The sequence below is a fragment of the Cinclus cinclus genome, chromosome 2, assembly GCF_963662255.1.
Source record: "Cinclus cinclus chromosome 2, bCinCin1.1, whole genome shotgun sequence".
In the NCBI taxonomy this organism is placed as follows: Eukaryota; Metazoa; Chordata; class Aves; order Passeriformes; family Cinclidae; genus Cinclus; species Cinclus cinclus.
In genome coordinates this window covers 85,356,740-85,382,674 of record NC_085047.1, presented here as the reverse complement: position 1 = coordinate 85,382,674, position 25,935 = coordinate 85,356,740, and the positions used below count along the sequence as shown (strand labels likewise).

General features: G+C 35.4%; 1 protein-coding gene across 1 annotated transcript in view; it reads right to left on the bottom strand.

Moving 5' to 3' along the window:
* The window catches only part of OCA2 (OCA2 melanosomal transmembrane protein), a 151,472-nt gene that overhangs the window by 19,177 nt on the left and 106,360 nt on the right, over positions 1-25,935 (bottom strand). The window contains exon 22 of the mRNA XM_062515019.1: positions 16,467-16,560. Within this exon, the coding sequence (XP_062371003.1) occupies positions 16,467-16,560 (94 nt within the window). The remainder of the gene's footprint in view (positions 1-16,466; positions 16,561-25,935) is intronic.

The following is a 25,935-nucleotide window of genomic DNA, read 5'->3' as shown; positions in this document are numbered from 1 at the left end:
CTGTGTGGTGGAAACGTTGCACCCCACTGAGCTGGAAATAACAAGGGAATAGATATAAACAGGGAGACAGTAAAGGATGAGAATAGAGACTAGAGACAAATGAAGGTAGATGAATGTGTTGCAGTGTCTTAAATTTTCAGTGCATATATCATTTCAGTGTACATATTACTTCAGTGTACAAAATTACTATTAATATGTCTCTGTCCTAGTTTTTGATTATTTCTTCTTTTGCATTTTCCTCTCAGTATCAGTCTATGCCTGATGAGAAACTTATTCTGGGATTCAGCTCCAGATTCAGGCACTTGCAGATGAGAGCTATATGTGAAAGAGGATTTTTGTCTAAGTTCCCACAGTGGAAGGTGGAAAATTTAGTATGTTTAGGCAAGTGAATAAAGCCTTACATACCCACCAGGAGCTAGGATGGAAGCTTAGACAATTATCAAATCAGGTATTGTAATTCAAGCTGAAGCCCATATTCTGGTAAAATGCTGTATTGAGAATCAAGATACTTTTGTCACATGAAAATCGGCCAGAATAAAAATCATATTAAAGTTCACCTTTCATCATGAAGTTCATCATTCATTCACCTTTTGTTCTACATTCTTCTGGAATAAAAAATACCAAGAAAATTTAGTGCTTGAATTGGTCAATAACTAGGGTGGTATAAAGACTAAATTATTTCAAAGTTTATGTCGGTTTGATTTACTTGCTTTTCAAATGAAGTTTTAATTTAAAATTTTAAATATTAACTTCTAATTAAATATTTTATAATAATGCAAAATTATTCTCATTTACTGTAACTTTCATAGACATAGCCACATTTGTGTAAAAATACCATTAAAATTTGCCAACATAAATGTTTTACCCTTTAACTCTCATGAATCAGGAAGAAGTAAAAGTCAAATATCATGTATCAGTTTTTCTTTTATATATGTGCTACAGTGCAACCTTTATTTAAGAGCTGCTAAAAATTAACTGTGTAAGTATATGCATTATTTAGGTACTATATGCATTATTTAGCTTTATAACACAACAGCATAGAGTCGGTTCTGGTCAGCCGAAAAAAAAGGGGACTTCAAGAAGCTAATTCTCCCCATCTCAGGATATCCCTTCAAAGTGTCAAGACAATTCTTCCCTTTCCTCTCCACCGAATGCAGAAGGAATACAAATGAACAGGCTGAATTACAAAGATGGACTCGTGTGTGATGAGTCATATTTCAAGTCAACTATCCTATTTCTAACAGTTGTCTTGCTTTTTATGAGGAAAATGCAGAAGGTACTGGAGCAACACCATCATAGGAAAAATCTGTAACTCTGTGGTGAAGGTTCGCCTCAAAGGTGACATAAAAAGCCTCTAATGAGGCTAAACCCTTTTAAAATACTATCATATAATTCACACTTAAGAGTTTGGTGTGCAGACTTTTGTGCTGTGTCTGATGACCCAATATACACCAGGTAGAGCAGCCTGCAGAGCAGAACAACTGCATGAGCAGAACAAATGAGGTAGCAGTGTATTTGAGTAAAGGGTGGAGTTTTTAATAGTCATCTGCATTTTAAAAATAAATTTAATATTTTTTTCTATGCTAATAGTTCAGAAATTAGCTACTTTTCTGAAAAGTATTTCTGAAATTTCTCCATAATCAGAAAACAGAGGTTTCAAAGCCTGTAATTCCACCCCACCTGCAAGAGTAACAATGACAAGCTTACCATGCTTTTCTTAATTATTTCAGTAATGGTTGTTTATTGTATTTATTAACAGAATCCTATCCACTATCTCAAAACTTATGGAAAAGTTGACCACTTATTTTTACCTTGTTTCTATCTCTTCCTATCAGAATAGACATAGAAATTAATATTTTTATGGCAGTTTGTTCTGTGCATGTAAAAGTGTCAATTATTTTTAACCTCTTAACTAAGAGAAGATGTTTATCTGTCACTGAACTTTTGAGTCTGACATCAATTAAAGTTCTCCCATTAAAAAGAAGCTATTAGAGCAACATGAAGTCTTACACAATCAATCTGTCAAAATCATATTACTGCAAAACCTTCAAAAAGAAAACCTTTCTTGTCAAACAGGCACAATTTGTATGTGGTAAACTTTAACTTGAAAATGAAAGCTCAGAGATCCCAAAAAACCTACTTTACTCCCATATATGTGATAAATAAAAGCAGTTTTTAAAAATATATAACATTTAAGTAACAAAATGTGACTGATTATGTACCCAAGAGAATACTACTGTGTTTCTCATCACAATAGCCACTAAGCCAAATAATCCATATGGGTATATGTCTAAAAATGAGACATTGTCTAAACTGATTTTAGTCTCATTAATTTTATTTATGAAAATACTTTAAATATTATATTTCATTAATATGATAATGACCACATGCTGGCTGCAATAATCAATGAAAATAGCACATGGAAATATCAATATCAACAACAATCCAAAGTCTTCCAAATTAAAATAAAAGAGACCACTGATAACAGTGAGCTCTCACCAAAGCAGAAAAAGCAAAGGAAAAGACCTGCATCTGACTGTTCTCCTGGTTACAGCAAATAGCCTCTACTATAAACAGTCCCACTGATATACTGTATTTAAGAAATGCAAAACAATTCTTCTGTTGCTTTTTGTGGGTTTTTTTGTTGTTTTTGTGGTTGTGTTGTTGTTGGGTTGTTTTTTTTAATCTTACTGGGTTTTGGCCTTTGCTGGTTTGGAATGTTCTCAATTTTCTCACTTCCTGGTTTGATTATCCACAGCTACATTGCACACCTCCTTTCTTTTAACATTTCATTTATCACTATCATTACAGTCAAACCTCTGCTCTTGCTTAGAAAAGCACACTTTACACCATTAAAAAGCTTCTCGCTACACTAGGAGAAGCAAAAATGCATTTCAGTCTATTTCAAAGTGAATCCCCTTCAAGATACATTACTTCTCTGTCACAATGGGAAAAAAAATCAGTAAGCAAGGTTCTGGATAGCAGGGAGAGAAATTAAATTTTCAGAGTTCAGCCTGCACTTGTATAAGGAAAATTTTCACATAAATTTAACAAACTAAGCAACAGTGTTTTGATAGTGCTTCTGCTTTTGGTTTTTAAAAGGTGAGGACTTAGGCACAAGGAGTCAATTTAGAACCTCCCTAGAAAGGCCTGCAGGAATAAAAAAAAAGTGGTAAGTTCAAGAGAACCATGTGTAGTAGCCAGTCTTTCTGACAGAGAAATAGAAAAATAGGTGAAAAAGCCTAAAGCATGTAAAGTCATTAAATGCCAACAGATGCGAAATTGATGTAAAAAGATAAGAACGCTGTCAGCAAATCCTGACCCATGCACAAGTCTTTAGACAGAAAACTTGCAATATTTAGAAGGATTATTATTAGCTCATATTTTTCTTCTTTATGGATGGGTTATTTGCACTGGCTTAAATGGCCATGTGACCTGACAGCCTGAAGGACAGCAAACACAGCTCTCACACGTTGCAACCCCACAGCTAATCTCAATATGATTAACTACTTTTGGGCCAGATACCACTCATGACCAAGGAACAAGACACCAACAGCCAAATTGTTTAGTTGCCTGTGAGAATACCTTTTAACCTACTGGATAGTACTGCTTATAAGGCCCCAACAAAAATGGACTTTTTCCCAGAAAGTTATAGGGAGAGAAAAGGGTTTTGTACATCACCGAAGTGTTGCATCAAGCAGATGAAATGGATGAGTCCTAGAATAACAAACAGCATGGAGGGAAAATTACTTGTACCCCAATTACAGGCAAACCAAGATTATCTCATATCCAGAAGAGTTCCAGTGAAAAAGAAAGCCAGTCTGGACTAGCTGAACCACAGAAAGCTGTGAAGGGAGCACAACAGCTGATGTGATTTCAGAAGTAACTTGCACATTTTAGAAAACTATACTTATAGGAGCATGTATTTTTTTTTTCATGTATCTGTTCCATTTTTTATCATGTTTTACTTCTGTCACTTAAATTGTATCAGTAGCTTCCCACATATGCGGCAAACATCTCATTTTAATAAATATTTTCTGAAAACACTAACTAAGATTACGACTCTGCATTAGATGTTTTCTCCCTTGTACGACATGGAGATATACACAACACCCAGGTCAGCTGACCACCTCATCCATCAAAAGACTTCCTTTTCCATGAGCCGGATATACTGAGATGGTAATAAAAAGAATTTCAACACAATTGTTAACTCAAAGATGAGGTGGAAGAAATCAGCAAAAACCATTTCAGTGCTATTTTCTTCTTGCCAGAAAAATACCTCTAATTTTAGCCAGCAAAACAAGGTAGTAATATCAGCCAGTATGACCATAAGAATGGGGTCACTCAAGATTGAGATTGTAGACACTCTCTTCTTCTCACACAGACTTACTTATGGTTCAGGTAAGGCACCACCAAACCTTTTATTTAAAGATCTGCAATGTAACATGAGTGCTAGACCACAGCAGAGCAGAGACATGGACACAATAGCTCCTGACACATGGCCCACATTCTTGATAGCACTGCTGGCATTGATGAATTATCTTGGAGAATAATGCACTGACCTCTTTTAACTGCTTTCTGATTTAATAGGCTCCATTAAAAAAAGAAATTTAAATCACAATCATGACAAGCCTAACAGCATAATGGTACATGTGACCTTCAGTATGTGCCTTTTAACATTTAACAAAAGCATATTTACCTCAATGCAAAAGCAAAAAAGGCTACAAATTAACTCATGCCTTCTACTGTAGAAGTTTAATCAACTACATAGTCGTTTTATTTTCAGTCCAGAAACCCCTAAAACTTGATAGCACCTATTTTAATTTATCTTTTATCTAACCATGAAACTCTGTGCATTTAGATACAGAACCACTCAAACTAGTTTTAGAGGATTTGGTGGGAATTAAATGCAGTGAAATGAAAAATGAGGTAATTTACTTCCTTTTAAAAGCTTGCTGGAAAAGGCGAATATTCTCAGCTATGATTTCAGTCTATATTAGTAGTGGTAAGATATGAATCCTCATGGCCAGATATGTCAACAAAGAAAGAGTTTTTATTTAACTTATTTTATTTAAACTTCCTCACCTCTCAGTGAAAAGTTGTTTTCTGCAGATTTTTCTAGTAATTCATTTTTCCAGTTTGTACATGACTGCTATTTAAAAAGACACTGAAGAAACACTACACTGCTCTTCGAAGCAGACATTCTGATTTTCAAACCCACCTTTCAGCATAAATCATATGTGCTATAAAATCCTGGACTTTAGAGATACTTCAAGAAATTTTTCATAAAAATATTTTTTTGCCCATTTTAAAAAATTTATGTGAAAGTTTTCCCAAAACCTATTGCACCCACCTATGTGTAGTAAAACTCCTCTTTACCCTTTACAGATTATTAGAAAAAGTAGAGTAAAAATATTTGAGCAGTCTAAACAGAAAAAGTCTACAAATAAATTAATAATTTCTTTCTTACTACAATATTTGATTACATAATGTTCACCATAGCTCAGCAACTTAAAAGAGGAATTTATTTTGAAAAACTTGTATCTCTTCTTCACATTCTAGAAGTCAGCTATGGAAACTAATGTCTAAAGAAATACAAGATTAAAAAAAAAATTAGCCAAGGCAAGAATTAACTTCTTCACAGATATGGTTTAAATCTCCATTTTAGGAAAAAAATAAAAGTTTTATTCAGGAGTATTCTAATAAAAATTATAGTGGTCTCTTATGCATGTTAAATCACAAATGCATAGAGCGAGGTATAACCTGTGAGGTAACTACAGGAGTCATTCTATCTTGATGCACATCTGATTTAGTTCATGCATTTCAATATTCAGCTCTATGTGAAAAAAATCATGAACTTTAACACAATGCCAATAGACTAAATGGTCAAGACATGTGACCATCTAGTGAAGAATAAGAAGCTGGGTGTCAAAGCAGTACAAAAAGCCTTGCTCCAAGAGCATGAGTAGTGTGAGCCTCTAAATGGGCTTACCAAGTACCAGCTTCAACCTGAAATAAGGCCTCAGTGCACAATGGCCTCTCTCATCCTTCCTTCTCTCTCTTCTCCTCTTCTCCCTTCACCAGTTTCTATGAGAAGGAAATGAAGATAGAAATGCCAGATTGGAAACCGTAGCACATACCAACCCATTTATCAAACTGGGAGTCTCAGGTTCAAGGACCCACGAGTGACATGAAGTCTCACCTCTGCAACACACATGTCTAAGCCACTTCTAGTAAAGTCAAGGAGTTTTTGCAGAACCCAAAAAAAAATACAATTTTATTCTTCTTTTTTAGATTTGCAGCTGGCCAGTCATCTCAAAATAGGAACCAGAGAAGTTCATAGTGTTTACCATGAAAACAATATAACATTTTTGTTTGCTATAAGCAAAAAATTTCATTATACTAATGCATTTTCTTTTCTTCTTGTATTGAACCTGGATAAGTTCTGGCAACAGGAGTACCACAGACAATTGGAGAAGACAGAACAGGAAGAAAGAAATCACTAATTCTGCAGGAACTTAAAGAAAACCTTTACATATTTATAAGTCGGTAATATTGGCCAGAAGTTAACTAAGCAAATGAATATATTATTAAGAAAATGTGATAAAATTTCTTCAAAATGCTTTATATTAGTGCCTTTTAAGAGGAGCCAAACTACACTGTCGTTATGCCCTTATCTTTTCTACTCTCAGGAAAAAGAAAGAACTAGCATTTTCAAGAAGGACTGCATGAAGGCTGTCCCTTCATCTTTCCAGAATGCCTCAGCACAGCTCCTAGTTTCTTTAATAGGAAGAAACCTCCTGCTCTCTAGTTTCCCCTTGCCATCTGTCCTGATCGTGAAGTAAAATTAGAAAATCATGGCTGAAACAGAAAAGAAAGGGGTTTATCTTGCCAAATTTTACCTGTGTAGGAATTCCAGACTCCCTCTGCACTTAATATCACTATAAGTATGTACACAGAGAAAAATCCATCCTGTGTATTTTAAATACAAAGCTTGGAATATAATTTTCTCCAGGTATGCTTAGGTAAATTTTTTCAGCGGAGATTAACACTGTAAAATACAACAGATTAATACGAAGTCTTGAAAGATCACTTTTACCCTAACAGGTTGAATCAGCTAAATGACATATCTGGTGCATCTGATAGATGAAGTGGGGGAGAATTTTATTACTTTTCTTCCACAAAGGAAGATATAATTCAAGATACCTTGAAATTCTTTGCATAAAATAGTTTCTACAGGAGTAGCACTGCACAAACACAGCAGAGCATCTGCTTTCTGACAGTGTCAAAAACATCTAGAAATCATTACTCCTAAAATTATTTTGATTCCAAGTGCTGTTGGAAAGTTGTTACATATTGATTTAGTTGGTAGCCTGTACTTGTAAAAGGTGACTAAGAATGGTTTTTGGTCATGTTAAGAAAATATAGATATATATTTCATTTACTGCTCTCCTTGTTGTTCATTGATTTGCTTTAAAGTGTTAAATTGCTTTATACAGTTTGTGACTTATAAGACCCATGGCATACAATTTCTAACAGCATACTCTATAAATATGATCATTCCTATAACCTGTGTATCTAGTAGGAACACTAGTGTGATCATACATTCCCAAGTAAGAGACCTAATTCTTCCATCCATACTGGATGCAAATATGCTTTTCAGAATAAAAGGATCAGTATCTTGCTTTTCAACTTAACAAGAAAAATTAAATTCTCATCTGTTTTCAGTGTAATCCAAACCAGTTTTTCTTTCTGTACTATATTTTCATGTGGCTATTTCTTTTCCTTACTTAATTTAGTGATATGTGCCAGTAGACTAAAAATACCTACAGGAAATGGATTGATAATTTAATGCATATTATATATACATGTATTATTGCCCAGGAAGAAAAAAGTATACTGGCAAATACACCAGAAATGTGAGTAGTTGGCATCCATGCAACATTTAGGGAAGAGCTTTTAGAATTATATTCATTACTCACTTGTATGACTGACCAGCATTCTTTAGAACTTTTACTTTAATACTCCTGAGTTTAACCTTTCAAATTTATGAATTTCTGAATATTCAGAAAGTTTCTAAGACTCTAATTCAAAGATTCTAAGTTCCAAAGAACCGCTGATTTGCAAATTAAAAACAAAACAAAACAAACCCAAAAATAAAATACGAAACAAAACAAAACATAACCAAAAAACCCAGACTTCTTCACAGATCTGGCTCTTAGATTGATATGATCTGTGTTTACTCTGCAACTTGCTGCCTTTTTTCCATGTCTAAAAAATGGAATCTAAATATCTGATAACAATTCTACAGTCAAATATCTGGATGATATGGGATTACATTTATTTTATTCACTTGCGGTACTATCATTAATTCTTGACTGTTACAGACCTGAACTCAAAATGTAAGTCAATAAAATTTTAATTTAACTTCTTTGTGTGTTTCATGGATACATACATGCAGAAATGATACAATTTATAATCACTTTTTGAACAATCTCTAAATCTTCACTATGAAAGATTAGAAAATGAAGGGTTTATGAACCAGTGTTTAATTAATAATGTTTTGAATGAGAAGTATTATACAAATTGAACATTTTATTTTTTTTCATCTATATACTTTAAACTATGTAATATTGTTGCATATATCACATTTTACTATTATTTGTTACCTTGCTCAAAACCTCACCTGATTAACTGATATCAACATTTTGTAGTCAGATCTATCTCTTAAAAATCGTTTGAGGTATATTTATTTAGGGTTTGGGTTTATTTAATTTTCAATGAGATCAACACAGAAGATCAAGTGAGAAGAGTTACACATGAGACTGAATTAAATTTGTCATTTCAACACAAATAGATACTTGCAAACAGGTTTGTGGGTTTGTTTTTTTTCATGCATTGGCACCGTTTTGAATACTGCTAGTGGATATTATGATACCAAAACTGTTGTGCAAAAATACACTGGAATTACTAGACTATAATCTCACATTGGTTGAGAAAGTGGAGGGTAATTCCACTATCCTGCAGGACTTGGACAAAAGGAAGCATCCAGAAAACCAGAACTTTTTAAACTTCAGCAAGGACAAATGGTAAATCTTGCCCAGGAGGAAGAAAAGCCCCTGCAACAACAACATCTGGGGATAGAGCAACCAGGGAGCAGCTCAGTGAGGAAGGCTCTGGAGTGATGACCTTCATGTGAGCCCACGGGAAGCCCATCAACAAAGGCAGACAACAGTCTCTGTGGCTCTATGGAAAGAGGAGGATCTCTTCCAATCTGAATCTTTCTATTTTTTTTTTTCTATGATCCTATGATTAAATACAACTTCTATGACCTTACCCCATAATTTTCAAGTGATACGTCTGAAGGATTACTGCTTCCTATGGAGCCCAACGAAACGCTGAATCATTGCAATTGCATTTTAAATGGCCTTTGTCAAAATCTTTGAAGATGAAGCACACACATTTCACAGAATTTAACGCCTAAAACCATACTGAAATTTTAATACCTGAATCACATTGCCTTATTCTATGGTGAGTGACACGACAAGTATTTAAATCCCATCTTTCTTTACTGGAAACTAAAAGCTAGTCCAAAAGACTTCACAGCAATAAGAGAAGGAAAAAAGTAATACTTGTATGTCTGCAGGCCAAATAATTCAAAGTTATTAGTCCTACTCAGAAGACACAGGAACATTTTAAGCTCCATGAAAACTTCACAGTAAAGAATAAGTCATGTTTCAAATTGGAAAAGGCAATGTCCTCATACTTAAAGGCTCAAAATACTACTTTTCACCCTTTTTCCTAAAAATAAAAAAAGTAAATCCATATTCATTCACATTTCCACATATACTGTTTGCAGACCCTAATTAAATCAGAAGAAATATTAAAAAAACCAAACCACCCATAACTCAGTAAATATTCTTAAAATGGTGTGCACCACTGTTGCAGGAATACTTACTTTCATGGGGTTTGATGGAAGCCACACAAATACTTAAAATAAGAAGCATTTATTTTATTCAACTACCACAGATGTCAATATAATGTTTGTTTGAGAGCAGTCATTAGATCAACACTGATGCTTTAAAATATTGCAATGAGTGCTGTTGGATAGCTCAAAGAAAACTGGAACTTTCCTTAAGAAAGCCAATTCAGTATCTAAGAATTTAAGATTAATAATGTACAAACTTTCTACTGAGTTATCAGCTGAAAGTCGTTTATAGTTTTTGCCCTTTCTGTCATAACAGTGTATAGGATGCTAAAATCTAGATTACATTTGTTAGACTCAGTTCCCTAAATCTGATACAGATTTTCATAGGCAATTGCATTTGAAATTTATTATTAAAATGAGCTACTAAAAACCCTTCTAATATTTTTCTTACACATACAAAGAAACAAGTTTTAGTAAACCTAAGAGATACAGATTTTTAAGGATAATTAAGAATTTCATTAATGAAAAGTTGTGAAAAACTCAACATTGTCCATGTATTTATGTATGTTTTTGACAGTGCTTTACTCAAGTGTTATATTTGCACTTATTTGAACAGAACTCTGTTATAATGTTAATCAACATTTAACCCATAACCACTTAGTTTTCCATATTCATCAGAAGAGTAGTGGGAAGTGAGATTGAGATAATTGTTGCATCATAATTGTTAAACCATTTCTCAGCAGTTCACAGAATCTTCCCTATGTGCTTTGAACATCTCCAAATTATATCTTATGGAGCTGCGCAGTTGATCAGAAAGCCCACAAGTGAGTTAAGTTTGGGTATTTTGATACCACATTGCTCAACCAAAGTCTCCATTGCCAAAACTCATAACCAAAACGTAGGGTTGGTTATATTCTGACCAAAATCAACTTTAAAAGAGAGATGGCATATTTGGGGCATAGACTTGTGTTAATAGCAAGAAAATATGAGAAAAAGACACAAAATTATCAGGAATTAAAAGGACTACAGCCGTCTAACACATAATCCAGTAGAGACATTTATATGGCTTTACAGGGTCCAATGTTTTTAAAAATAGTTACTTTCTGTACATTGTGTAAACAGGATACACAGGAGGTAGCAAAGAACATCACATTTGTCCTCCCATGTACATGAATGACAGTTCTCATGGGAAGTACTCTTTCACAGTCTTTGCATCTGAGTGCTCTCAAAAATAGATAAATAGCATATCCTACTGATAATATTTTTGCTGTGAATACCTCACCAAAAAAAATCCTATGATAAAACCAATTTTTTTCCTAGGCTATTATCAGAAACCAATATTTTTGACACTTAAAAATTATTCTTATTCCCAGAGAAGACAGAGAATATTAATTCAGCTCTGTAGAGGGCGTATGAAAGGAAGGCAATGACAGAAAAATATCATTTATTAATCATTTATCTGTAATTAATTTTTCTATTGACATCACACATCATAGACACAGAGGGGTGATTGATATTGAATTACAATAGGATGAAGGACCATAAGCTAGTTGATATTTGAAATACTGTGTATCTTTATAAGATTATAAATGCCTATCTTACAAAGAAAATTAAAGTCAAGTTGTAAATTGTATAAGCAAGTAATAAAAGGTTATTAAAGCCCTTACAGCAATGAGAACTTCTATGTTATGGTGTTGGTATAAAATTTTTTATTGGTTACATAAGGATTTCTGTGCATCATTTTCATGTTTCACAGGGTGGTCTGACCTAGGAGAATGCTATATTGCAAAAAACAATATCAGACATATGTTATTAAAAATTTTGAAACTATCATGAAATTAAGCATCTAGACTAAAAGAGACATCTGCAATGTTATTTATCTTATTCCTTGAAAAAAAATAAAGGTCTGTTGATTATTTTACAGTCTGAATTTATATAAAATCATTATGTTAACCCATAGAATTCATCCAGGCAACAAGACTACAATTTCTTTATCGGACCATTTGCCAAGACAAAGGTACTCTCCTAGATTTGGGGTTTTCCTTTATATTAAACTCTTATTTATGTGTAATATTTCTTTGATAACTATACTAAAATCATAATAGGAATACTTTCTTTTCCTGCCTTCTGCTTACTCATAAAGGCTGTCTCTGAGCCATTACCTTCATATTATTAACATATCTGATGTTTTCTACAGGGTCAAGACTATGAAAATAGTTGCATTTCTCTCTAGAGACATAATCATCATTTGTTTGATCTGATGTTTGCTTGTTCTAATGTTTACTCTTGACCACAGCAAATATCCCACTGCTCTCTACCTCCCTTCCCAAGCCCCATGGACTCAAAATTTTTTCTATTTCTACCACTTAAATATTTGTCTTTGTGTCCAAAGTATAGGAAAAGTATAAGAATTTGAGGGGAAAATAGATATAATCACACTCATGTAAGTAACATGAAAACTGAAAGAGACTTGGATTTACACTGAAATAGCAAATTGAACAGGAGTTTGATATTGCCTAAATTAACAAAGAAAAGGCAAATAGTTCCACATTCCGTATTAAATCGTATCTTTTTTAAATGTGAAAAAATAAGAGGACTGTGGCTGGAATACCATGTTCAGCTCTGGCCTTCTAAATTACCAGAAGGATAAGGAAATCACAGGGTGTATCTAACATATTTTTTGGAGGAAGAAACATAAAACACATAAATACAGTTTGATGAGGAAATTTTCAAAATGGAACAAGAGCATAAGTTGGCTTTACTGATTTCAAAAATGCAAGAGCATCCTTAAGGAAATTATTATTCTGAGCTTGCTTTTCTTATGACTTTCAATTTTGTTTTTGTCATAATATTGCTTTCTTTCCATTTGAATTTGAGTTATTCCAAATGAATCATCCAGTGGCAGTCACTCATTATTTGCCTTCAGATTTCTGAGTCCAGTTAAAAGCTGAATCTCTAAGTGGCTGAGCTTGGAAGGCAGCACTACTGGGCTCACAAGAAGCCTGGGGAACAGCATTAGTGACTGGTCTCTAGCAAGACTTCATGCTGCTGATCACACTGAGAACTTCTGTCTTTTCCACATGCTTTGTCAGCAGGTCCTTTCTCCATACAATGAGGCTCATATGTCCCTAGTTCTTCCCTTTGCTGCTGATAAACCAGTAGGAGATCATTTTTATTTTTCTACCACCATGTCTAACAGATTCAAAGATAAGAATATTTTCATGGTAATAAATTAAACTTATTACACTATTGTATATTCTAAATGACATGTCCATCTTTTTATTTCAGTGGAACATAATGAATAATCAAAAAAGCTCACAAGATCTGGAAACGGCAAGTAGAATTCATGGCAACCAAAAGATCTTTTCTCACAGGCAATCTTGATCTTTTCCTTGTGAGTGCTGTTCAGACTGAAAAGGATTTACATGTGTTGATGGGTAATGTCAGAGAATGGAACAAGATCTGAATGCATTCTGGGTAAAACATTTGGTGACACTTGCCAGAACATTCACAGCCAAGCATGCATGGATATGACCTGGTATCTCCTCAACCATCAGTGTATTCTGAACACCAGGCTGCTTTAAGGTGCATCAACACAGAGAGGGAGCCCTCTTCCTTTCTCTCTTCTTTCTCAGTATAATCTTTCCCACCTAAATGCCATCCTACTGAAACCATCTTACAGGCACAGCACTTTCAGCACATGGGCCTGAGTTGCTTGGATGATAAGAAAGGGACACCAGACCTGTCTTCCCCTTACATCCATCTGTGGAGGACCAGGTCCTTGAGGCAGTAGGACTCTTGATCTAGGGAATGAAACAATTAGTTGCTGTTTTGATGGGGAGGTTTCCCCAGGAGTCTAGAGAGATTTCTGAACAACTATAGCACTCATGGTCGTACAGTCATGCACCTCCCCAGCACAGGATTTCTTCTGAGGAAGGTACTCCAGAGAGAAGCACATTACGCTGGTAAGACCTCAGCATTCTAGGAAAGTTATCACACCTGGCCACCTCTGGCTCTGGCTGGGCAGCAGAATAGCATTGCATGACACATCTGTTGGGATGCCTCTGAAACTTCTTAAATAGTGAAGAGGAACCTCAAACCACACCAAGTGCCACTGCACAGACACACAGAGGAAAGGTCATGAGCCCATAAACCCTCCTACAGAGCAAGGAACCTGCTTCTTGCCTTTTTCTCTCCCACCACAGAGAGTCGTCATGGTGCCTCTCACCATGAGGAACCCACAGCTTCCACAGAATCTCCCCCTCTGTACAGACATGCTTATCAACCCCGTTTGGAATTCCTATTACAGACCACTGTGTCAAAACATGGCTTTCAAAAATTCTGCTTGTAGCAAAGCCCCCCCTTAAACACATTTTCATGTTTGGCTTAACATGCAGCTAGGAAGGAAATGTTTTGGAAGCAGAGTACTCTGCTGTATGACACTAGGCACCACTTGAGACAGACGCAGCATGGGTTTCCTGTACAGAGACACTTGGGAAGGGCAGAACACCAGCTCAGGCTGATAGAAAGATGTCTTAACAAAAGTCAGCCAGCAGAGGGTCATCATCTCCCCACACAAGGTATCTATGATTTTTCTCTGGTGACTCACAGAAGATGAGAGAGTAAAAATCTGTGTTTCTGCTGGGAGAAGCACTGCAGAGGACCCTTCAGTGGGGATATGAAACCTATTGAGTCATCCTGGGCAAACAGGGAAGAAATGAAGAAATTTCACTTTTTACTTTGAGCCAACCTTCATAAATGAAAGAAAGCAAAACCAAAATCCTCAAGGGATATACAAAACCCCTCTTGATGCCAGGAGAAGACTTAACATATTTCAGTTTGTGAATATTTGACAGAAACAAATATTTTCCTAACACAAATGGTGAAGAAGTTCATGATCTGCCTGTTCAGTGATTAAAAGGTAGCCAGAAAAAGTGGGGTTTTATGTTCTTTCTGCTAATTAATATCCATTGTTATCTCCCTGAGATCACTATGGATTCTGTTCTCACATCTTTGTTCAAGGTAGCTACAGTCTTTCCCAGTAATTGTGTCTACCAAAAGCATATGTATAGAAGACAATTTCAGAACATCTGTCTACTGTCATCAGTCTTACCAGAGAATACACTCCAGTAAACACTGCTGAAGAGGTTAGCCAGGCTTTACATCTTTGTTTTCTTCAGTCAGTCTCATAGAAATTTTAAGAACATTTAATTACAAAATCTACATAGAAGACACACTGTTTATGCTACATACAATTTAAATCTCCAAATGCCAAGGTCAAAATCTGTGAAAAATGAACAGTACCATCCACAAGCCCAGTATTACTGCATCACCTTTTTTTTTTTTGTGCAAGGGCTTGGCTTCCAGGAAATCTGTTAGTTATTACAATGTACTACATAAGATTGTTCTGCACTCTCAAAGATCCTGACAACCAAGATTTTGATTTGATAGGCATCTGCCTTTCTAAAACATATCATCAGAAGACTGTGGGCGAAGCGCTAAACTGTGCTATGAATAGCACATCCTCGTAGCTAGGACTTTAGCAACAGTACTTTGGACCACCTTTCTTTTTAGGCTTATCATTAGCTTGGCTCCAGAAAATCCAGTATGAGTAATCATATTAATAGCACATGTTTGAGGGCTTTGAGGCAATCAGTTTAGAAGAAAGCTGATAGAGCTGAGAAACTATAATAAACAATGTAAAGACAGTAAAGAAAAAAAAAAAATTGGTGTGAGCTTGAGTATCCTTTGCCCTAAAGATGCAGAAGAAAGAAGCAACAAATTATGTTTTAGCTAAATCAACTACACTTTAAACTTGAATTTTGTGTTTCATCCTCAGTTTTCCAGCTTCCATTTACATCTTTCAACCACAGTCTCAAAAACTGGAAGTATTTGAAAAAATACTAAATTCTTGTATGCAGCAAATACACCTGGTGCCTTAAAAACCTGCTGCTGAATGACCTGCAAAGAAAGCTCCACTGATAGAAAAATCTATTAATTATTGCTTAAATATTATAAAGCATCAATATGAGTTATTACTGGCTGCTCATCACACTTTCATTCATATTTCCTAAGCAGCTGGTCAAAAGCAGTAATTACTTTTGAGTAAATAGTCTGTTTGTGGGATCATGAAGTAAAAATCAACTCAGTCTAAACTAGCAAATTCCAGTTTCTCCTGATGTTAGAACATCCATGGAAATGTGCAGATGAGAAATTAGATTTAAACTGCATTTTAAAATAAAGCAACAATTTACAATTTCCACAGAGCTGAAGATTGAGGGTGATCAAAGCAGGAATTTCAGAGGTTTTGTTTCTCCTGGTGTTCCACTGTGCTCCCACCAGCTTCATGCATTCTATCAACATTACACAAAAATAAAGTGATCTGCCTTCCACCTGCATTTCAGTTGCCAAAATCAAATTAGAAACACAAGTCCATTTCATAGACCATTTGTATAGATTTTTCTCCTTAGAAGATTCATTGTTTTCCTAGAGAGAGATAAAAAAAGTCAGATTGAATATGAGAAGTTTAAAATTGTACCTGAAAAACTCCATGAAAGAGAAGCCATAACCATGCTGTTCAGCAATTCCAGCACAAACAACATTTGCAGATGCTCCAATCAATGTTCCATTACCTGCAGTTCAGAAAACAAAGACCAGTTTATAGTTGTGCTCTCTTTCTTACTCTGCCTATGTTTATTCCATGTTAAAGTCCTAAGATACACTCATTACAAATGAAAAATCAATTTCTGTCATACTTGTTATACTTCCAGGCTTGGAGAGAAACATGCAGTCAATACCTCCACATCCTATAAATAGCTTCATGTTTTGAAATATAGGCCTGGTATTATTCTCTGATTCTACTTAGGCCAGAAAAATAGGTAAGGACCATTACACCAATAAGAAAATAACACCAGGGTCCTCCATTCAGATAAATTTGTTGATTTTTAGTTTCACTTAACTGGAAGGGGCCATCAGATGAGGGGAAGAAATGAGATAGTTTGAAGATGCTAAGAAAATGGATGCCTTTTTTCCTAATGCAAACTTGATATTGACAATGTAGTGTTTCCTTTATCGATAAACTAATTAATTTGTAAGATTTATTTGGGGTTTTTTAATAGAAATTTAAAGCACGCTAACTGTGACAATGGAGGGGAAAGGATGTGTTTCGTGTCTCTCTCCCAAGGCAAAAGGATCACAGACTTTGTTTACCTAATCACCATAGTTCTTCAATTAATAATAAATAATTTATTCAGTGAACTTCACCAAGTTTCCTTTTATAAGCCCCCATAGGAGAGGAACCCAACAAAGAAAAATAATTTGTCACGTTTATAATGTGCATCTATCTTCACTTCTTTTCTCCCCAGCCTCTTCCAGAAATTAGTTTATTTCTTCAGTTTCTCTAAGCTTTTAACAATCTGGCAATGTATAAAAGTTAGGTATTCAGAGCTCAGAAAGACCAACCCATTTTCTGTATCATTCCCATGAGTCATTCCTCAGACTTATACATGCTGCATACTTGACTTCCACAAAGCAGGTGGCTTCTGCAAATGTTTCTGATCTAAGGCGTGACTCAGGAAGTGACAGTGACTTCTACATGCTGTTCTTTAACTGAAGTTTTGAACAAAGGAGGTTAGAATCTAATGGAATTTTTTTGTACTTCGGTAAGTCATCTCTTTCACCATACATCACTACATTAACAATCCATTATTCTAAGCAGAAGCCTTCCTTTCCTCCCATTAGCATGTAGTTACTCTTCTTATTTTGATTCTGTTAAAAATCTTAGCTCCATGGAAACTCCTCTGGTCTGACTTTGAGAGAAACAGATCATAATGTAATTAATGCTCAGGTTAATTGTTTTGATTCAGTAAATGTTTCAGGCCACCAAGAGATCAGTGTATCAAAAATTATCTCAGAGTAAAGGCAGAAGAATGATTCCCCTAAGGTATTCACACATGGAACTGTTATGGCCTTTTGCACCTGACAGTGCACACAAAATTAGCAGATGTCTAAAAATATTCCTAAAAATAATATAAAACTCTTAAATTCAGCAAAAATGAAGTGCTATAATTCAGATGCTTTTGACTGGTCATTACAGTGACAGAGCAACAACTTTGAGGAAAAAAACTAAACCCCAAAAGTTACTCAGGACTTTATTATTTTTAGTTGGTTTCATGAAAGCCAAAGCTTTCCAATAAAAAGCCCTGGTATGACAAAAATTTTTCCAACTGAGTCCAAAGAAAATGCATGATTCTTATTTATTCCAGGATGGTCAATTATTATCAATACACATTACTCAGCAGACTAAGATTTTCATCCTGGAGTAGAGATCTGAACAAAGGTATCTATTGTCTCAGGTGAGTGGCCTAATCACACCTATTAAGAACAATAGACTGGTTTTATTTTCTCACCAGCAACCTCAAACAGCTCTTGCGCAGATGCCACTATGGAATAAGGAAGACACAGAAATCTTGGAGATTTCTTGAGGTGAGAAAAGCATTACACTCCCACTCCTTCTAGTCTCAAATAGACATTTTGTATATTGAATTCTCCCTCTATGGTTTTGTAAATTCCCTTTCTTTCTGCTCTCCTAGGAGTTATACTAGGTGACCTGCTTCCTACTTGCTGTTTTTAAGGCTTTGACACTGCAAAGGGGCTGGAGCTCAGTGCAGAGATCCTTCATGTCTTTGAGGAGTTCTGTTGATGTTGGTGAAACTGCACATCAGTACAAAGGTGTATCCTTATTGATCATAAAACTATTGTGATCATCCTTGTGAGACACCAATAGTTATTTGTAACCTCAGCTTCTTTTCACAGACAGAAAACCACCCTCACATGTGTTTTAGGTGTGGAGAAAAAAGAATGATTAACATCATAGGAGGAACAGAAACCTTTAAAAAATAGCATCTAGCACTGGTCAGTGGAGCATCATAGCTGGTTTCCCTTGCCCTCTCTCTTTGTCTCAAAGTATATCCTAATTACTATAATGCATGTTTAAAAATACAGAACTGAGCTTGGAACAACAGCTTTCCTGGTAGGTACTGCCATGAGAAAACCAAGACACAAAGTGTGTGGCTTAATTGAAAACAGAACAAATGAATACAGCTAGATGTAATTAGAGGAGTCAGGAAGGAGCACTTCAGGAATTTTCAGTTCCAAACCACTCACTAGCCTACAGCATCCAAACATTTCATAAGAGATTTCTGCTCTACGTGTAGCACAACCAGTCATCACTCTCAGAATAATGTTACTGCAGACAAGGACTATAGCTATGGCTTCAAATTAAAGAAATGAGACTGAAACTGCACTTGTCCCACAGCTCTGACTAGATACAGCTGAGATCTCCAAACAGCATGAGCTCTCCTATACTGAATGGGCTATAGTAATGCCTTCACATAATGAAGTATTATGGAAAGAGTTTCTGCTTCAGCAGTGAATTGATTTCCCCAAGTAGACTTCACTTGAGAAGAAATTGTCACCTTAAATGTTATCTGTAAGGAACAGCATTACTTTTTCATTTGTTTGGAGCATGTGTGCAGTTTAATTAGGCACTGGCTCAGCAGGCTTCAAAGAACTGCACTCAAATTAACAACAGAGGCAAACTTTTGTTTCACCTCCCAGGAACATCTGTCTCCACGGCACGGGTTTAACTCAGTAGTGAAACAGCAACCCTGTGACCTTCTGAATCATGGAAAACTGAAGACTTAATGAAGGTTAATGTTGACAGAAACTTATACATTAAATTCTTTCTGAGTGATGCAAATTAAGAATAGATATTTTTTAGGACTTCACCCAGTCTTTACTTCATCTTCACATCATCTGCAATCTTAAGAACAATTCAGCTTAAAAAGGGTCCTGCTCGCTTGTTTGTATGCTCAAAACAAAACAACACATGGGTCAACTGTATTGACACTTTACAATAACTAATCTGTTTTGAGGACTCTTATTGTGACTTTGTTGATGATTCCTACTCACCCTTTATCACAAGGCAGATAGTTACTGAGAAACTACTACATTCACTGTAATGAATCGTTATACTTCTGTCAATAGCATGTGATATCTATGAAGCAAGTAATACATTTTATTCTGAATATCTCTTCTTCCTTTTATTGTTGACAGACTACATGCACTGTTGTCAATATTAACTATGCTTAATAGTTCATAAGCATGAAATCAAGAGAGACCTCTTTCTTAATGAAAAAAATAGTAATTCTAATTAGCTGTTTATGCTACACAGAAGAAAACGGCAGAGGAATCCTCACAGATCATAATTCTTTTTCCAGGAGCTACTCTAGCTCTGCGCAACCATTTCAGAAACAAAGTAGAAGGTCCTCTACTATTTCTGTCTAGAAAAGGCAATATAAGAGTTTCTTTCTAATATTTCTCAAAGCAAATAACATTGAATATCTTTAGGGAATGTGAAATCAACCCCAAGTGTAAGACAGTATTTAAGAGTTTAAGTTAAGAACAAATCTATCAAGAAATATCCAAGCACCACATTAAAATGTGCTTTTTCATTCCCAGCTAACTTAGAGCTACAAACAGGAAGATGTTGACAGGTTTGGTAAGCCTTATTTGATACTTGCACTATCCACCAGCCCTGCTTCTTCCAGCCTTCCTCCATTTGTAGCTACTTCCACACAACCCAGCACTCAGCTATTGCCCTGTGCTGTATCGCTCCTTCAGACACTGCCAGATCTGAGCCCAGACCTTGCACACCACACGCAGTGCACCTCTCGTGGGTACAGGCAGCCTCTTCCTCAGTAAACAGAGTTTGTCCAGGTCACTGTAACCTGCAATGCACTGTGGAACTGTGCTGGGAGAGCCGATTAGGCTTACTGAAAGAAAGGCTGGGAAATCAGATTAAAATCAGAGCAAGAAAAGGGAGAGAGTTTGAATCAATAATGTGCATCCTATGACTTCAAGCCTCATCCTCAGCTATTGATTTTTACTTGTCAGCAGCACATCTATTACATCTAAATGCTGTTAGTTCTCAGGAGTCCTTTGGCATTGCCCCCTCAAGAGCACACCTAACCCTTTTGTTTGCTGCGTTAATATGTTTGCTTGAAGAATCAACTCAAAGTGCCTGGCAGGATTAGTGTTTATTACTCAAATCAAAGGGAAGGGATTATCACTGATAAAGCTGTTTGGCCTAGCATAAGCAGCCTTCGTAACAGTAACTTCCTTGAATATAAAGGCAATAATACCTTGGGTAGCAACCAAGTGGATGGCTAACAGAAAAGTTTGTTTTGCTGCGAGAATTACAGATCATTTCCCTTCCACATGCCCTGATAGTGAGGAACAAGATATACCTGTGCTTAACCGAAGGGCCTTCTGTATCTCAGGACAGCTAATGCAGATGTTAAGAGACTACCCTATTTGTGTGCCAACACAAACTCTGAGAACAGCTTTTCCCTAGTCTTTAACAAGCATCTGTGGCAGGCCCAGTTTTCAGCAGGATAGTTGTTCTGCCTTGTCCAGACAAGGATTCTCTTTCTGAAACAAGGAGTTTTCCACAGTCACAAATAATTTTAGCGTGAGGATTCTCAGTCCTGCTTTTTGCTGTAATGAATCATTCTACTACAATATCAAAACAAAACTTACTGAAGGAAGCCAGCTCCTTGCTTCCAATGTTGTTTTAAAACAAAATCTTGTGCACTCCCATATAATTTACATTGTAAAATAAAGCTAGACTCTTGTGCGTGGCTTCCTCTCCACAGCATATTCTCTACTTTAAGCACAGATTGAGCAAATGTAACAAATCTGTCTGCCAAAAGGAACACTGACCAGTTGTGGTTTTGATTAGCTTTATAGAAGACAGCCTTCAAAGCTTTCATAAATTTTCAGTTTCACACAAAAGTAGTAGAAATCTATCTCATTTAAAAAAACAAAACCAAAAACACACATTTATATTCATTTGTTCAATGTCCATAAGTCTTGAATATCTTTGTCGTCAATGAAGAAGAGAATCAAGGCCAATTGAACTGTAGCAGTCCCTAAAAGCAAAATCAAGTCATAGGCACACATAAATTCATTTAATATTGTTATTTGTGATAAAACACAGTCTTATTACACCTTTTTTTTATTTTATTGATTTGGAAACATTTTGAAAGGCATATTTCTACATAAATGCATAAACTTTGACATTGTAAGGGAAAAAAATGAAATAACATGAATGAAAATTTTGAGTTCAGTTATCAAAAAAGTTCATTGAACTGAACTCAACCAAGTGCTTTCAATCAGGTGAAATTTACCACTTTTTCTCACCACTACAACACCACCAGCAGGATAGTTGTCTAAGAATTACACTAGTGAATGCTCTTTATTTCCTTTTTGCTATGAGAGGAAAAGGTGAAATTTAAATCTGTCATTTTTCTTCCAGAAGTGTGAAATAAATAAGGGGAGCTGCTGAACATCCTGCACTTGTTATTTTAGTGACCTACAGAAATCCATAAACTTCTACAAAATCCAGACATCTGTAAAAAATACATAAAAACCTGAGGTGACCACTAAAGCCACTTTTCTCCTCTGAGTCAATCTACCCAGTGCAAGTGTAAAAAATACTATTATAATGATGGATAGTGCCAGCAGTCTGAAACACCATTCCCCTATGCCCTGAGACACATATTCAAGTAGCTTTCACTTAATGCTTATAATACTGCACATATTTCATATTTTTAATGCTGCACATATTTCATCTCCAATTCTTAGATTCAAAGACTAAAACTATGTCTCAGTTTCACAGCTTTACCACATCATGTTAATGGGGATCAATTTTTGAAAAACTGTTTTATATACAGAAACCTGGCATAAGAGTACATTATTCAACTTTTCCGTAATATACTTTGAAGATAACTGTGCTAAATAGATTTATCAATATCTATATAAATAATATCTAGAGCATGATTATAATTTTCCTTAGTGTTGTACAGAGTGTCTGATTTGTCACTATAAATCAATATGAATATTGCAAGATTTTTTCCTCTTTGAGGAGCAGAAGAGAGGGCATTGCCTGGAAAGCATATGCAGAGGAAGAAAAGTAGATAATCCAGTATTGAATTCTGCACTTAAGGGTTTTAAGTCTTGCTGTAGCTTCCGTCTTGCTCTGTCTGATATCCAAGTGCTAGCTTCTAACTGAATATTCCACTTCTGCTGATAGCTATTCAGAGTCAGTATTCTCATACTGCAGCAAGTGACTGATATAACATAATCAGTTTGCCTATTCCATATAATTCTGTGGCTAAGACATCTCGAAACAACCTTCTGTCATTTATGATAAAGAAATGCACAAAGCATGTATATAAAATTAAATGCATCTCCATACATACTTTGTAGGAGCCCTAATGCCATGTCTGATCATTATCCTATCCCTAAATTGCAGAATTTTATAGCTTGAAGTTATTTTACACAGATTGAAAACCATTATTAGAACCATTTCAAATTTATCAGTAATGCCGGCATTATAATCAAGCGATTTTGGTGTTTGGTATAACTTTATTTTCTAAATCAATATTAGATATTACATATAGCTGTCTTATTTTCAATTTAAAATCTAAGACTTACCATGCAAACTATAAATCCTCATCAGTGCAGCTGAAACAGCACCCTTTACCCCATACAGTTCATATTTCACCCTTAATGACATACATACATCTACATGTGCATGTCTGCCAAAGTAACTCTTTCCAAGTTTAGAAGAATGTCCTTGCTGAAAAAAATTACTAGTTTCAATATGGGGGTTATTTTCCATATTAATTCCATATCTTCAAACCACACTGGTCTCTGATATTGCCTTCATACAGACAAAGATATGTCTGTCAAATGGACAGTTTTGCCTGGTTTCACATTTTAGGCTCAACATTTTCTTCTGCATGTCTTTCATACCCCAGAGGACAATCTTTGGCAAGGTTGGAGAATATCCTTTAGTTGCAGGGAGTCTGGAGACAAGCCTGGGTCTCACACCAAGGACTTTTCAGCACTGCTGGGCTTTAAAAACTTCACACTGAGAAAGTGTGAAAATAATGCAGAGCTTGAACGTCATGAAAGAGCTATGGAAAACTGCAACTGGATTTTTATAGGTTACAGATGCTGGCTGTTACAGAAAAGAGCAAGGGGACAGTTTGGGCTCCCAGGTATTAATTAAGTGAAAAGAGTCCTCACGCTTATATCCAATGTTTTTCACACTACAACAAAACTTTCAGATAACAGCTGAATGAGCTCTTCATTAAGAACAAGAAAAGAGTACTACCATGGACAGCAGCCACTGTTGAATTAATATCCATCACTGCAAACATCATAGAAACAATGCAAAGTACATTTAGAAAGCAAATTAGATATTAGTGGAAGCCATACAAAAACATGCTTCTAGATATGTACAATTTCAAGGTATAATGCTGCTAAAGACTGCCCTGAGTTCTTTAAATAAAACCTGTGAGATATTTCCTAAATTTCCCTATTTCCCTGCCTTTCAAGATCAAGAGCAGCAACATCCCTTACCTTTTGAAAGATTGCTCTCATTCCCTACAATACCACCTTTTTATTTGGATTGAGTTCTATATTGAAAAAAAATATTCATCTGAATCTGAACTGTCTTGCCCATATATCATAGAACTGGGCGTCAGGATTTCTTGTCATTAAAAGGCTCTTTAAGAACTAATAGGATCTTCCAATATTCATGTCCTCATTAAAATCAAGCTCAGGTAGATATACTGTCTCTAACAAAAAATTTTCCTACAGTTTCAATTACACATTTTATATAACAATAAAGTTCAAAACCAAAGCTGAATACTGCCCCTCCTAAATAGCAGTAGTATTTTTAAAGCATGCATTACATTTTTGGTAGACTTTTTTAATCGTTCAAATTGAAAAGTGGTATACAAATTTGATCTATTGTAACTATAAAAGAAAAATAAAGTAGTTACAGTTTTTAATAATGTTAATTATCATATATTTATTCACATTTTATGCTTTCTAAAGGATATAACTTTTCCTCGTATTGCAGAGAAGGAGGGTTGGTTTATGAATATAAACAATATTTTTATCTTTATACCTTCAGTGTGTCTGAGGCTTTAAACCTAGTTTAGGATTTTATTGAGCAGAATTGGCAGGAATAATAAATCAGTGATACTCCAGTGTGCAAGGCCCCATCTGCACCAGGGACCTAAGGAGGGCTGCTGAGAGGTAGAATAGCTACAGCACTGGACTACTGAGAGAAATCCCACTGTTTAGCTACACTGTGGGATAGCTGTAATAGCTGTAATTAGCACAATGTCCTATGGATAATAAATTTTATTCACACCTGGGTTTTGACCCTGTAAGGTTAGAAGAAAAGTGCCAGCTATCCTCTCTTCCTGCCTCCTGTCTTGTCATAGAGCCTACAACTGAGTTGTGTGACCAGAGCAGCATAACTGAATGCATCCTAGAAACTGCCTTTTTCTGCAGAATTTTAACAGTAATGACTTTCAGGTGTTGCCCTTCAGAAAAATATACAGAGAAGGAAAATATTGCAAAACTATGCATTGTAAAAAATATCCCCTCTGGACCACATTAATAGTCACTGCAGCAGAGTTTTTGCACTTTTCTATGCTAGCAACTGAGATCTCAGAAGGCAGGAAATTTCAAAAATTAATTTGATATTTTTCTTTTGTTTTTTTTCAAAAGCATACTTCGTATAAACTATGAAGAATAAAAAAGAAAGATAAAAAGGTAAATAAATGCCAGTTTTTTAAATGTCAAATGAAGAAAAACCCCTGAAATAATATCTTAGCTATTACCTCTCAGCTCAGAAATAGTCTAGTTCTACACTATTGAATAACCTTAACAGGTGAATTTCTGACTGTACACTTACTCATTTTAAGTTGAATCCTTATTTTATGCTCTTTTAAAAGTCATGAGCCAAAATAAAATGTGCAATTACAGTCCTTCTTGTTCTGAAACTGCTGTAGCTAGCAACCTTAATTTGCTTTCCAGAATTTCAGCATTCCCTAGATGCTATTGGAAGGTCTACATAA